This window comes from Mobula hypostoma, chromosome 5 (assembly GCF_963921235.1).
Source record: "Mobula hypostoma chromosome 5, sMobHyp1.1, whole genome shotgun sequence".
In the NCBI taxonomy this organism is placed as follows: Eukaryota; Metazoa; Chordata; class Chondrichthyes; order Myliobatiformes; family Myliobatidae; genus Mobula; species Mobula hypostoma.
This window is the reverse complement of record NC_086101.1, coordinates 130133842-130149583: the sequence shown is the minus strand read 5'-3', so window position 1 is coordinate 130149583 and position 15742 is coordinate 130133842. Positions and strand designations below refer to the sequence as shown.

At 37.8% G+C, this 15742-nt stretch overlaps 1 protein-coding gene across 1 annotated transcript in view; it reads left to right on the top strand.

The window, feature by feature from the left end:
• Positions 1-15742, top strand: part of LOC134346992 (choline transporter-like protein 1) — a 118503-nt gene that overhangs the window by 61739 nt on the left and 41022 nt on the right. Inside the window, exons 3-6 of the mRNA XM_063048933.1 lie at positions 384-526; positions 1028-1164; positions 8487-8574; positions 11502-11668. Of these exons, the coding sequence (XP_062905003.1) occupies positions 384-526; positions 1028-1164; positions 8487-8574; positions 11502-11668 (535 nt within the window). The remainder of the gene's footprint in view (positions 1-383; positions 527-1027; positions 1165-8486; positions 8575-11501; positions 11669-15742) is intronic.

The window sequence follows — 15742 nt, the reverse complement described above, 5'->3', positions numbered from 1 at the left end:
GTAGAAGATGATGAGAGGCATTGATTGTGTGGATAGTCAGAGGCTTTTTCCCAGGGCTTAAATGGCTAGCACGAGGGGGGACAGTTTAAAGGTGCTTGGAAGTAGGTACAGAGGAGATGTCAGAGGTAAGTTTTTTTTTACCAGAAAGTGGTGAGTGCATGGAATGGGCTGCTGGCGACAGTTGTGGAGGTGGATATGATAGGGTCTTTTACGAGGCTCCTGGACAGGTACATGGAGCTCAGAAAAATAGAGGTCTATGGGTAACCCTAGGTAATTTCTAAGATAAGGACTTGTTTGGAACAGCTTTGTGGGCCAAAGGGCCTGTATTGTGCTGTAGGTTTTTCTATGTTTCCATGTTAAACTTGTGAAATGTTCTTTTGCAGGCAGTCATTTGTGGCTTTGCAATAGCTTCTGGAGCTGCACAGAGATTGGTGTATGGTTATGATAGTTATGGAAATATTTGTGGTAATAAGAACACAAAAATCAAAGATGTTGCAATGAGTGGTCGTGATCTTACAGACCAAAAGTAAGTATGTTATAGATACTGGTATTGGTTTATTATTGACACGTGTGCCTAGGTACAGTGCATTGAATTAGAATGAGGTAAAATAACAACAATGCAGAATAAAGTATAAAGGCCACCATAAAAATACGGTACAGGTATAGGATTGTGCAGGACGTCCATTCCGGAGCCCTACAACAGTGGGATGGAAACTGTCCTGGAGTCCAGTGGTACATTCTTTCAGGCTGTTATATCTTCTCAGTGGGAAAGGGTATAAGAAAGAATGTCTGGGATGACTGGGGTCTTCCATTATATTGGTTGCTTCTTTGACACATCAGGAAGTACAGACAGATTCCATAGAGAGGAGGCTGGTTCCCGTGATGTGTGGAGCTGTATCCGGAACTCTCTACATTTCACTTTGCAATGTCGTAATTTTGTTCAAAAAACTTTTGCAAGTGTGCTTTAATATTTCTTTCTTACTTTCCTCCTTTTCCCCATGCTCTCCACAAAAAACACAATGTGCAGATATGTCTTGTTCTTTGAACCATGCAACTGGGATATTCAACAGCTGAAAATCATCTCAGTAGCATTGTGTGTGACTAAGTGTCCAGATATGGATCTTAACTCATTTATGGATGTTCAAAATTTTGCAAAAAATAATGGTAAGTCCAAAAGTTGGTAATGGGTGGGACAGGAATAAGGACAGAAAAAAAGTTAAAGAATTATTTTTATTTGTGGTCTCATCATTGCTTTAGCATTCAAACTGCTCAGAATAATTGAATATCAATTTAAAACAAAATGAGTATTTCAATATAAGTGTTTTATGACCAGGCCTTGGGCTACATACTAAATTTCTGTCTAAGAATTTACCATTTCTAGCTCTTGTGTCTTTGTTATATATTTCTTTTCAGCATGTGAATTTCTTGGACAGGTGTATGTCCTGAGGATAAAGAGGAAACAAAAGCGGTACTTTACCTGTGAGTTCCAGAAAGAATTTGATAAGGTCGTTAAAAATAAAACCATGTGGATTAAAGATTAACCAGTTTACAGGAAAGACAGCAAGCGTAATTGTGTCTTTTTCTGGTGCTAAAGGTATAATAAATTGTTGCTCACAGGGTTTAGTGCTGGAGCATCAGCTTTTTACTGATGTCTTGCATTAACGCACTAAGTGTATGGCTACTACCTAAGTAGTTGAGCGATTGAATAGTTTGAAGATGCTAATAGATCTGAGTGTGCTGTTGCATGGTGTGAATTGAATGCAGAGGTGTGGACTTTGTACTTTAATTATATAGGGCATTGGTGAAGTTCGAGTACTCAATTGATAAATGTGTTGGAAGCAGTTTTGTAAACTATACAGGGTTAATGAATGGAAAGATGGGTTGTATTATGCACAAAGGCTGAATAAGCTAGGTTTATAATAATGAAAAAGGCCTGAATTGAAAGATGCAGGCCCTAGAGATCTTGGCAGAAAGGATCTAATGTTTCTTGAAATGAAGTCTCTGTTTAAAAAAAAGAAGTCAGCCAATGACAATTTAAGGGAAGACACCATTTTTCCCTTGTGTGTTGAGTCGTCATAACTCTTCCTCCCAATCTTTGAATATTTTGAAGGCAGATGTAGAGCGTGAGAGATTCTGGGTAGTTGTAATTAAAGAATGAGTTTTCAATTTGGCATCAGCTGTGAACACATTAATGGTAGACCAGGCTCAAGGGGGCTAAGCTTTCTAGCCTTGCTCTAGTTTGCCCATGCATATAATTCTTTAATTGAACTAATAGCTTACAATGTACAAGTTTACAATTTTTAAAAATCCAAATATAATGGTTAGTTTCTGTTTAACAGTGCCTTGTAAAGTTATTCAGCCCCAACCCTTTGTTCGGATAAATGAGTATTGCAACCAGGGATTTTGACCAGTTTAACTGAGAATTTTTATTTGTGAATCCCATGCCAAAAAATAGGGGAAATTGAAAGCATGAGAAACTAAAAATTCAAAGAAACTGAAATGTCAGCAGTTCAGAAGTATTCATCCCCTTTTGCTCAATACATAGTTGAGCCACTTCTCACAGCTATTACAGTCGATGGTCTTTTTGGAAAAGTCTCTATTAGCTTTGCACAACATGATGGAGCAAGATTTTTGAAAAGTTGCTCAAGCTGTGCCAGGTCATTTGGGGAGTGCCAGCAGATAACAATCTTGAGTTCTTGCCAGAGATGTTCGATCAGGTTAAGGTCAGGACTCTGACTAGTCCAATCAAAGAAATCAATCTTCTTCATTTGAAGCCTCTCCGTGGTTGCTCTGGCAGTGTGATTTGAGTCATTGTAATGCTGAAAGATGAACTTTCTTCCCAGCTTTAGTTTTCCGTCAGAAGCTGGCAGGTTTTTATCCAGGATCTCTCTGTATTTAGTAGCATTCATCATCCTATCAATCCTGACCAGATTTCCAGGCGCTGCTGCTGAAAAGAATTCCCATGCATGATGCTACCTCCAGCGTACTTTACAGAAGGGATGGTGTTACCTGGCTGATGTACAGTATTAGATTTATGTCATGTGTACCACTTGGTGTTGAAACCCGAAAGTTCTACTTCAGTCTCAACCGATCACAATATCTTCACATATTTACAGTATCTTCGAAGTGATGGTTTGCAAAGTCTTTATGAGCAAGGATGTGCTTTTTATTTTTTTGGCTACTCTTCCATAAATGCCCTGAGAGATTGCGGAACCATGAATCCCCAGTTGTAGCCACTGACTTCTTGTGGCTCACTTAGAGTGGCTGCTAGCATTAACAGTAGCCTCTCTTAGAAATGCCATTCTTCTACAGTTCAATTTTAAACTAAGTTTTGAGGGGAAGCCTGACTGAGGCAGTGTGCCTGTGGTTTCATATTTTTTCCACTTTGTCATAATGGATGATACTGAGCTTTGAGGTATGTTCAGTGCCTCTTAGATGGTCTTGTATTCTTCCCAGATTTGTGCTTTTCCATTATCATGTCCCTGACTTGTCTGGAATGCCCTTGTATCTTCATTTTGGTTTGGTCTGTTGAAAATCTCCCAATGCTGTTGGACTTTACAGAGAGACGGGGCATTTATTTATATGAATTCATTGAAAACAGATGATCCTCCAGTTTTCTACATCAACAAATTTGGTGAGTTGGTAAAGTAACACCTATATATTACACCTGAGGAGCATTGTAATTACAAAGGGGGTGAATACTTTTTCAGCCTCACAATTTTGGTTTTAAATATTTAGTAAATTATTGACCGGTTTTAGAATTTTTCTTTTGATGTGACATGATGCACAGTATTTTGTAGATAAGCTCAAAATCCTATAGTCTATATTTAGACAGTAAAATTTGAAAATAGTTCTGGGGCTGAATACTTTTTGAAGGCACTGAATATTACTTGAACTCTTTTTGGTGAGATACTTCCTTATCCTGCTGTATTTTTTGTATATAATTTTTTAAAAAAGATGAATTTATTTCTCTTATAATCACCTTTGTGTCTTCTTATTTTGCTTCTGCTTGGTTTTCACACATTCCCATGCCATTATCATTCTCGGCTCTTTTTAAAACAATGTTTAAGGTTTGCATGGATATGGGAAGTAATCTGGCTGTAAGTGCAATCCGTGCTTTAATGTTACATATTGAAAGGGAAGCAAAGCTATGTGATGGTCTTAGAATACAGGTGGAATTAATTTGGTAAATAGGTTTATTATTAACACAAAATAATCTGCAGATGCTGGGGTCAAAGCAACACTCACAACACGCTGGAGGAATTCAGCAGGTCAGGCAGCATCCGTGGAAAAGATCGGTCGACGTTTCGGGCCGGAACCCTTCGTCGCGACAGTTCCGGCCCAAAACGTCGACCGATCTTTTCCACGGATGCTGCCCGACCTGCTGAGTTCCTCCAGCGTGTTGTGAGTGTTGGTTTATTATTGTCACATGTATCGAGGTTCAGTGAAAAACTTGTCTTGCCTACCATGCATACAGATCAATTCATTACAATAGTGCATTAAGGTAGTACAAGTAAAACAAAAACAGAATGCAGAACAATGTGTTACAGTTACAGAGAAGGTGCAAAATCATAACGAGGGAGATTATCAGGTCAAGAGTCTATCATATTGTTCTATAAACTCAGCTTAATTTTGGACCACACCATTGTTACGAAGGCAGTATGAAAATAACTAAAACAAAATATACAAAACTAATACAGTAGTGGCAACTATTTGGCACATGTGCTTAACTTCCAAACACATATAGGTTAGACCTTGAAATGAGTTCTTCCTACCCACATAGGCTGATTAAGAACATCACGAAATCATGCTTTTCCAGCACTGATCAATTTACTTGTGAAAATCTTTCCTCACCAAGCCTGGGAAAAGCACTCAAACGTTGTTCTATTCAGAGCATGGCAACTCTTTATTCTACTCCACCCGTGCAAAATAACATCACGGTTTTCTCTTAAAGGCACAGGCAGCTATTTTAGCATTACTAGGGTAAATGTGTAAGTGCAGTTTAACAATAAAAAATCTTATTCAGCGGTCATCTGGTTACATATGTAATAACTGGTAGAATCTACTTTAGCAGCAATAACCTCCATCAAATGATTCCTGTAGCTGCTGATCAGACTTGCACAACGGCAAGTAGAAATCTTAGACCATTTCCCCAGGCAAAACTGTTCCAGTTAATCAATATTTCTGGGATATCTTGCATGAGCAGCCCTCTTCAGGTCATGCCACAGCATGTCAATTGAGTTTAGGTCTAGAATCTGACTTGACCATTCCAAAACACAAATTTTCTTCTTTTAAACCAGTCTGTTGTTGATTTACCCTTGTGTTTCAGATACTTGTCTTGTTGCATCATTTAACTTCTATTAAGCTTCAGGTGACAGACTGCTACCCTAACATTCTGTAAAATATCTTGATTCAATGTTCCCTCTACGATTGCAAGCTGTCCAGGCCCTGAGGCAGCAAAGCAGCCCCAAACCATGGTGTTCCTTCCAGCATGCTTCACAGTTGGGATGAGGTGTTGGTGTGCAGTACCGTTTTTTTTCCAAACATAGCAGTGTGCATTTCTACCAAAAAATTCATGTTTTTTCTCATCTATCCACAGAACATTGTCCCAGAAGTGTTGTTGAACATCCAGGTGGTCTTTTGAACCTTGCAACGTGCAGCAATGTTTTTTTTTGGAGAGCAGTGGTTTCTTCTGTTGGTGTCCTTCCATGAATACCATTCTTGTTCGGTGTTTTTCTTATAGTGGACACATGAACAGAGACTTCAGCAAGTCCAAGAGATTTTTGCCGGTCATTTGCTGTTACCTTTAGGTTCCTTTTCACCTCCTTCAATATTGCAAGTTGTGGTCTTGGTGTTATCTTTGCAGGATACCCACTCCTAGGGAGAGTAGCAACAGTGTTGAAGTTCCTTCATTTGTAAACAAGAGAAAACCTGCAGATGCTGGAAATCCAAGCAACACACACACAATGCTGGAGGAACTCAGCAGGCCGGGCGGCATTTGTGGGAATAAAAGTACAGATGATGTTTCATGCCGAAGGGTTCCTCCAGCATTTTGTGTGTGTTCCTCCATTTGTAAGCAGATTCTCTTGCTGTGCACTGATGAACACTCAAGTCTTTAGAAATGCTTTTGTAGCTTTTTCCAGCTTCATGCATCTCTATAAATTCTTCTGAGGTCCTCTGAACATTGTTTTGACCGAGGCATGGTGCACATAAACAGATCTTTATGAGAAGAGCAGGCTCTGTCAGCAACCTAACTTTGTGTGCCTTTTTTGTAGGGCAGGGCATCTCTGCAACCCACACCTCCCATCTCATCTCATTGATTGGAACACCTGATTTCAAATAGCTTTTGTAGAAGGCATTACTCCAGAGGTTCACATACTTTTTGAAACTAGACTGTGATTATTTAAATGGTGTACTCAGTAATGACAAGAAGAAGTACAATTGTTTGTGTGTTATTAGTTTAGGCAGATTGTGTTTGTCTATTATTGTGACTTAGATGAAGATCAGACCACATTTTATGAGTAATTAATGCAGAAAACTAGATAATTGCAAAGGGTTCACAGACTTTTTTCTCACGACTGTAAGTATAAGGAGCCCTTTTGTGCAATTCAGCGTGGATCAGGGACTGAGAGAGATGAAAGTTGTTTCCAATAAAACATAAACAGAAAATTCTGGAAATAATTAGCAGGTCAGACTATCTGTGGAGAGTAAAACAAGAGTTTTTTTATTTGATTTGGATCTGGAGGTTCGTTGGGCTGTGATAGCAATTTTACAGAGTTATTGATGTAGAGCAATGCTCTGAAGAAAATCTGAAAACCAAGAGAAAATGGAACAAAAAGGTTATTTGATATATGTGGCATAAATCTTGGGATATCCAATATTTAGGTGATAGTTTAGCATAATGTAGTGTTGGTCAAGCATTATCAGACATCCCACCCTGCAAAAACTCATTTCAGGGAGGTATCACCACCATTTCAGGGAGGTTAGCACCCCCACCACCCCGCAATACCATATCCTGCCCCCCTCCCCACCGCCCGTCGACCTCCAAGGGTGTATGTAATACTTTGTTTAGTGATTTTTGTCTAATCTGTAAACCAAGTTGGGTATATGCAGCAAATGTGACATTAAAATATGTGCTTATATTATCATGTTTATTCTATTACAACTTTAAGCAAGTCTACCGGGAGTTTGGCCTCATCACGTAGGGCATCAATAGCGTAGCTCCTTAGCAGCTAGCCAGCTAGCTTAAATAGCGTTAGCTATGCTGTAATGACACCTGTTAAACTCACCGCAACATGTCTTTTACATTTTAACCCACCATGGGCAATAGAAAAGTCACTGTTGCAAACAGTGCAGCGAGCAACACTGTCATTATTTCTGAGGTCGACTGTAAAGCCCGCCCACAGGGAAAACTGATAGGTCTACTTAGCACGGGTACCCAACATTTTTTGCACCGCAGACCGGTTTAGTATTGACAATATTCTTGCGGACCGGCCGACCGGGGTGGTGGGGTGGGGGTGTTAATCACGACCGGAATATAGGTGATAAGTCAATAGCATCATAACGTTTTAAGTAATGTTTGGATATTAAACATACAGCGCATATTTTCCCCGTATGAACATATAAAATCATTGTAACACACTAATATCGCTGAATCAGTGCGAGCCCTGGGCTTGTTTCCCTTCAACAAGACGATCCCATCAAGGGGTGATGGGAGACAGCGATACTCGAAGGGGGTTCCTTATGTCCAGTCTATTCCGCAATTTAGTTTTTGTTGTATTCATTGCAGAAAACTCCGCTTTGCAGCGATATGATGCTGGAAATGGAAGCAACATTTTCCGTGCTTTTGTGGGTACCTCAGGATATTTAGCCTTGACTTTGATCCAGAATGCCAGCAGAGATGTTATGTCAAACAAACTTTTCAGCCCGTCGTCATTTACAAGCTCGAGGAGTTGATCTTCCCGCGCTGACATGGATGACGCGCGCGTAATGATCTTGTGTGTGTTCAAGTTCAACAGTGCGCGACAGGGAATGAGGAAAGGTGCAAATCACTCATATCATTACATATCGCCAAATCATATTGTTTCCTCACGGCCCAGTAGTTGGGGACCACTCTTAGCACGAAGAGAGACCAATCAGGATGCTCGCTCTCCCTCTCCCTCTCAAAAAAAATCTATTTCCAGGATATTGTATATAATTTCCGGGCGTCAGGGAGCCACTATTGATATGCGGGAGATTCCCGGATCTTCCAGGAGAGGTGGGATGTCTGCATTATGCAATACCACATAATGCTTGGCCTGAACATATTTTTGGTTTCTCTACTTTGCAGTATTTTTCAGCTAAAACAATTCAAATACTATCTTTTTGTCTGTTACCTATATCCTTAATATATTTTCCTTAAGATTTTAATATTGATTAGTTAAATCAGCATGACATTAGCTCAAATATTTTTTATTAGGAAACACCATGTTGTGTTTATGTTACAGGATCTCGCCTTTGCTTGTACGATCTGGATCCCAGTCAGTATATACCAAAAAATTCAAACTCCTGCCCTCAACTTCCTGTTAAATCAAGGTGAGGAAATTCAGATTAAACTGGAGAATTTTTTTTATTGTTAACTATAAGGCTTTTGTACAAGCTATGAATCAGGTATTTTATTCATTTGAGTTAAGGCTTGAGTAGTTTCTAATTCAAGCAATTATGCTTCATGCGTCATAAAGCTTTAGAGTTGTACAGAAACAGGCCCTTTGTTGCCCTTTTTGCATATCTATACTAATCCCCTTTGCCTGTGTTAAGACAGTACCTTATCTTGCTGTACCTTGCCTTTTCAAGTGATTGTCCTGCACTGTGAATGATTTTCTTTTTAATAATTGAAATATCTTGATATATTGTAAGTTCTTCTGTTTTGTTAAGGTGTTAATTCCTGGGTTTCTTCGCAATTCTACATTATTTTTCACTGCTGTGAGCAAGGTTATTGTTGCTACTGCTAAATGTAAAGTACCTTGACCTAGAAATTTGATAGCCTTCTTTCAGGCACGCACAATAACCTGTTCCCTAAGCATGCAAAATGTTGGGGGTAAGATTAGCTGCTTTGCACATTTGTTTTGCTATCCCATCATCACCATTTCTTTTAGACCATTGCCACGGTTTTGTGGATGTGTTTTCTTATCTCCAGCCTGATATTTAATTTCTGCTATTTTATTCTTTTTGAAAAGAAAACTAATATTTTCAAGCTCAACACTTTTAACATCCTATGATCTTGTTTGGGAATAGTTCTATACACAATCCCAAAGATTCCCCAACCCCACTGATGCTCTTGCTTTTCTTCAGTTTTCAGTCTCATGTTTGATTACGCTACCATATACTTAAGTATGTTCCTCAGTTCGATGACTTCCCATTCCTGTTGCAACATTATTTTTTTCAATTACTCTTAGTTTGCTGGATATAAGCCAATTGAATCAAATTGTGCTAGTGTGAAAAGCCAGCTGTCATTAGCAAACTGATTCTCCTGTCAAATCAAATGTGCACCTTTCAGTATGTAGAAAGAGCAACAGAATGCTAAAGGGCCTCCAGTTTCCTCTTAATTGATTCATAGAATGTTATTGAATTTGTATGAGGAGAAATTAAACAGAATGGATCTATTTTCATCAGAAGTGACCTCATTCAAAGTCTTTTTGTGATCTTGGCAGGCTAGATGCAGAGTTGAAATTTCCTCTGGCCGTGTGTGTCAAAATAAGTGGTAGATTGGAACAGATGAGAAGACATTTCCTCAATTTAGAGAGTCACGAATTTCTAGATCTATGAAGGCTCAGTCAGTGAGTATATTCAAAATAGATTTATAGGCTTTTGAATATGAAAGGAGTACAGTGTTACTGCAGGGAAGTGGTTCTGAGATTAAACGCAGCAATGATCTTATAGAATGACAGAGTGGGTATGAAGGGCCCACTCCTGGGTTCTATTTATATTTGCTTTTTCTGAGTTTGTGAGGTATTAAATTTAGTAACTGCAAGACATAAGGATTAATGTTTTGTTTCATGATCACCAGGTTTATTGCATGTGAGTTACAAGGGAGTATTGTGTGACAATGGTGAGGTAGCGCAATATTTTAATGTTGAAGGATTTCGTTATAAAGTAAGCAATTGGGAATCTTGTAATTAGCAAGCTAAAATTACAGTGGCTTATTGAATCACTGTTAGCTGCTCTGTGTGGTATTGGCATTTATGAAACAGCTATCCTGGGATTGAGCCTGTGGCAATTTGGATTACCTAAACTGATTACGTTCATTTCTGTGATAGTGTCTGAGGTAGCAATCATTTTTATTATTTCATCCAAGTTATTAATAGTGGTTTATTAACATGTTTTTGTTACAGCATACAATCTGCTCCTTGCTCCTTTAGAACATTTTGGTACATTATCCTTTGCACTGTAATGGCTTTTGTCTACCATCTCGCCATACAAAACCTGTGTGAAGCAGTATAGAAAACAACCTATTTAAGGCATAAATTTTCCAAAATTATGTTGAATCTAAATGCTGCTGCTGTCAGTACCAAAATATTGTCCATGGATATATGTCAGTATTGCAAAACTTCCAGTGTGTGGAGCAGTGGCAAGTTGGAAATCAACTGTCTATCAGTATGATGTGTTTTGGTCATTGTGATCCAACCACCCTCATTATTTCAGTAACATTGCTTTTGCTTCTGTTGGAACCATTAAACATCATAGCAGTCAATTAATGTACTTAATCCATAAAAATGGGGATATTTTGACTTGTTTTCTGCTTTGCCCTTTTTAATATTCAGTTAGTAATGTCTGTGCATGCAATCTGCTTTCTTTCTGAGCTTTGGCTGTAGCTCAGTTGCTCTAAAATACAAGTAACAGTACCTAGGTTGGTACATTGTTAGTTAAGTTTCATCACAGTACGGTTGCTTAGTGGATCTTTTATAACTCCGGTACTAGAGAAAAGAGAAGATGAAGTATTTTGGTTTTTGAAGTGAGTGCAGAGCACAAAATTGCTTCAAGACCATATTCTTCTGTTGTTCTGGAATGACAGCAATAGCAAATGAAGCTTACGTTGCAGAGTGCCTGCAGTTAGCATCTAATGAATCTATAGGATAAATGTGTGAATGGAACAGAGTTGTAAAAATGAAAGAAATTTGTTAAACAATATAGTTAATAATGGATGTGAAAATATATATTACATAAATAAGGAAGTAGATTTTAATGTGCTTTTTGACAGGTTTATAAACTGCTTTAAAATGTATTCTTGTATGCTACCACCTCCCAGTGCAATAAAAGCAAAATTTAATGAACTTTGAATTGGCTGGTATAGTTTGCGTAGTGCATTATCAATGTGAAATGTATATGCACAATCGATACTCAATTTGATTTGTCATTTGAAAATTAATATATTAAAAATATAATCATGAATATCATTGTCATCATCTCCATTATTGATATTAATTTGACATTCCATTTTTTCCTGTCTTTTTGTTTTACACTAGTAAACCTATGCCATTCTTCCATCGTTGTGTCCCAGTGGATGGTGGCTGCAAAATCAATATTAAGGCTCTGACCACCTTCATCAGTTACAATAGTGTGTTGCAGAGAGTGATTACTGGAGTAATGACCAGCAAAGAAATTATAGTGGGACTTTGCTTAATGTCTCTAGGTAATGATTCTTGAATCTATACATTTTTGTTTTTTTTTTGAAAAGAAACATTTTGAGAAGGTGGTGTTATGTTATTGAATAATGTAATTTGAGCATGTGCATTGGTATGTTTAACAAATTATTTTGCCCGTGAATAAAACGTATTCTCTTTTTTTCCTAAAAAGGAAAACTTGACATTTTAAATGAGTCTTAAGTAAAGGGAAATTCTGAGTAACCACTGACATTGTATATGCATGTATTCTCTCCAGCTCAAAAGCCACTTTCTTTGTTTTTTGTTTGTTCACCACAAGTAATTTTGTTAGACCTTCAACTGGGAATGTAGAATCTTCTGATACTTTGATATGCTGTAGAAAAGTCTAATTCAGTCTTATTTGATAAGTTGGGATAGGAATGGATCAGCATTATAATAAAAATTATATAGAACTCTGTATAAAGAATAGAGAGTGGCTTTGTTATTCTTCGGGTTGGATTTCCATCAATTTAAATGCTTTGAAAGGGTTATTAATACCGATTTGTATTTTATTAGAATTAGTATCAAAGATAGGATAGAAGAATTTTGCTAAACAATGACTGTTAACATTTATAAAGTGCCTTTCATAACTTCATTGTCTCACAGGGATAGACAAGGAGCAAGGTTTAGTTGATGCAGATTGTAGATTGGGACTCAAATTCAGTTTTTATGATGTGTTCTATTTCTTGTTCTAATTCTGATTGCTCTTTTTTTTTGCTACAAAAATGGGGAGATTTTTGAAATTGGTAGCCTGTAGATAATGTAGGTTGAGCTGAACTGTACTAAAATATGCCTTTTGTGTTTTATATTCTGTGTTTCCAGTCTTTTTGTTGTTGCAATTTGCGCGATTATTTTTGCGCATGGGGGAGGAGAGGTTGATGTTCTTTGAATGGGTTCCGTGGTTCTTTGTTTCATGACTGTCTGTGGTGAAGATGAATTTCAAGGTTGTAGACCACATACATACTTTGATAATGAATGTTCTTTGAATCTTTGACACCTAATACATTTGAACTAGTTATATGGGGAATATTGTAGTCAATTTTAACTTCCACAAATATTGTGATAATGATCTTTCGGTCTGTTTTGATAAGGACCAGAATACCAGAGAGAGAGAGAGTTCTTCTTCCTTTGTTTTCAGCGGATGCCCATTTTATTTGCACTTGATGCTTTTGTTTGACGGAGTAAAGTTTAAGTTCAAAACAAACTTATTATCAAAGTACGTGTATGTTATCATATACAACCTTGAGATTAATTTCTTGTGGGCATTTACAAAAAAGAATAAAGCAATTTAAAGGAATAATGGAATTTCCAACAAACTATGCATACAGACTGACAAACAAGCAATGTACAAAAAAGACAAACTGCAATTAAAAAAAATAAACTGAGATCATGAGTCCTTGCAAGTGAATCTTTGTCTTGCAGAATCAGTTTTGAGTGTTGTCAAGTTGAAATCAAAGGCATTGCAGCGCACAAATTATATATTGAGAGTAAAGATTTTGTTGTAAGAGAAAGACAGATCCTCTCTAAATGTCAAGCTTTCCCCATTTGGTTTTCCATTGCTCCTGCATTTGCTTCTGGGGTCTTGGAATTTGCACCCTTTTGATAATTGCTAACTTACTGCACTTCATGCATATTATGTGTTTATTGGTTTTGTATTTATTTTCTCTCCTTCTTAAAGGACTACTTTTGACAGAAGCTCAACTGCTTGGGAATCAAGCTTCATTTGTTGACTTAGCAAGAAATGCTGAACTCTAGTGCTCTCAGTACTCACTTGGCCCCCCAACTCTTCTATTAAATAACTAATAATATTACAAACCAGCTGACATTTAGAATGCAGAATAAACAGTTTCAAGTAATTTTTAGCTCTGGACAGCTAAAGATTAAATATCATGAAACTGGTTCTCATTCATCCTATTGAGGTTACATTCAATTAGCTCTCACTGTTCCTATGTTTGGGAATATAGAGAGGATGGCTAATAATTAAGCTGCTTGGGGATTCAGTTACAATAGTTATTGTGAAAGTATAGGGAAAGCTGGTCCTGGAACCTTAGACAATTGGTTATCATTCTTGAACCTGGAAGCAAGAAGGATACGTATGGGGTAAACTCAGGATGTTGTGATATTGTGGATGCCTGCAGGATCTTGCAGTTTGGGATTATTAAAGATTTCTACATAAAATAGAAATGAAATAGTTGTTCTAAGGCAAAAAATGTAAATCTCATGCAAATAAATCCAGATATTTATTTTACTTGCATTTATGAATTAGTTGGCACTAATTCATAGTACTGTTTATCCAAGGGATCATGGGTCTGCTTCTGAACAATTGTGGCTATCTAAGTAAGGCTAACAGGTATCGTGTTGCTCAGTTCTTTTTATAACCACCCATACAATCACCTGCCCCCACCCCAAAGCTGCACCACTTGATTTCTAATGGAGTCGAAGCATTGTGGTGTCTCTTGTTTCTTCCCACGTAGTCCTGCTAAGGCAGGCAGTCAAGGCTGATCAGTGCAGCACTGGCTCTTTGATTGTAAAGGGTATCTGCTCTTCCATTATGGTCTTTTCAGGTGGTGACCCCAGGTTCATTATTTAATCTGTCATTCAGTAGGTTTCAATAGGTACATTAATGTCAGAGAAATGTATATAGTATACATCCTGAAGTTCTTTTCAGGATGTATACTGTATACAGAACGAATGTAAAGAATGAATGCTGTAAAGAATGAATGACAGTTAAATGTTAGAATCCCAAAGCACCCCCCCCAACTCCCCCCTGCCACGCATAAGCAGTAGAATGAAGGTATCAGTCAACATTTATTTATTTATTTGTTTGTTTGTTTGTTTGTTTGTTTATTGAGATACAACATGGAATAGGCCTTTTTGTTGCTTTGAGTTGCGTCCCCAGTTTAATCCTAGCCTAATCATGGGACAATTCACAATGCCCAATTAATCTACCAACTGGTAGGTCTTTGAACTGTGGGGGGAAACCGGAGCACCCAGAGGAAACCCACGCAGTCGTGGAGAATGTACAAACTCTTTACAGGCAGGGGCAGGAACTGAACCCAGGCCATTGGTACTGTAAAGCATTGTGCTAACCACTGTGCTACCGTGCCGCCCCATGTGACTTAAACCATGAAGGCGCTTTAGAATTTTTGTTCTAAAAATACCCATATTCATGATCAAACATATTTAACCTTGCTGATTTTGATCTGATAGAGCGTTGCATCCTTCTGCCTACGTGTTCCCAGTGATTTTAATGGGCCTGCGCCTTTGGACTCCTGATATAGGGGGAGTATTCTTAAGCTGACACTAACTGGAGTTGAAGGTTGCATTTTAACCAATGTTTGGGATCTTCAGGAGTCATGCAGTCAAATGCTTAACAGCTAAGATTTAAGCAGATTTGCCATTAAGTGTGATTTTTGGGTCCATCATTTTATGTTTAACTTACACTTCCAAATTGTGTGCAGTTCCAGCTGTGCCTTGTTTGGTGTAAATTTAAACAAAGTGCTGAGAATATAGTGTCATAAATAGAGAAGGATAGCAGTTTACCTTTGATACCATTTGGGTGAACTAATTAAATCTCTGAAATTATGTATTTCTACACATTACGTTGGGCAGCTGTGATTTGTTGGTGGAAAAAATTGTTTCAAACAAATTAATCACTAAAATTAGCTCCATGAAAATCTTTTTTGGATTTTCAAGCAAGTTCTCATTAAATATCTTAGTTTTGCAAATTTTCAGGTCAATATTTTTGCATTTGTACAGTGTGTGTAATTAAGGTCATTTTGCTGACCAAAGCTGTGGGAATCTCAATCTGGATGGAACTGTGGGAACAGAAATTTGGCTTGTACCGTAGGCAGAAAAAAATTGTATTGACTTACTTTACATAAGTATTACTTTTACAAGTCTCGCAAGGTGAGGGATTACATTGAGTAATACCAGAGTGAATACAGATTGTTGTATAATGAAGCAGATCTTCGAAGCCATGTCAGCAGTGACAGGTCTGACAAGCTTAACAAGATTTTCTCTTCAGAAGCTTGATACTCCAGGCAACAGTTCTGATTCACTGT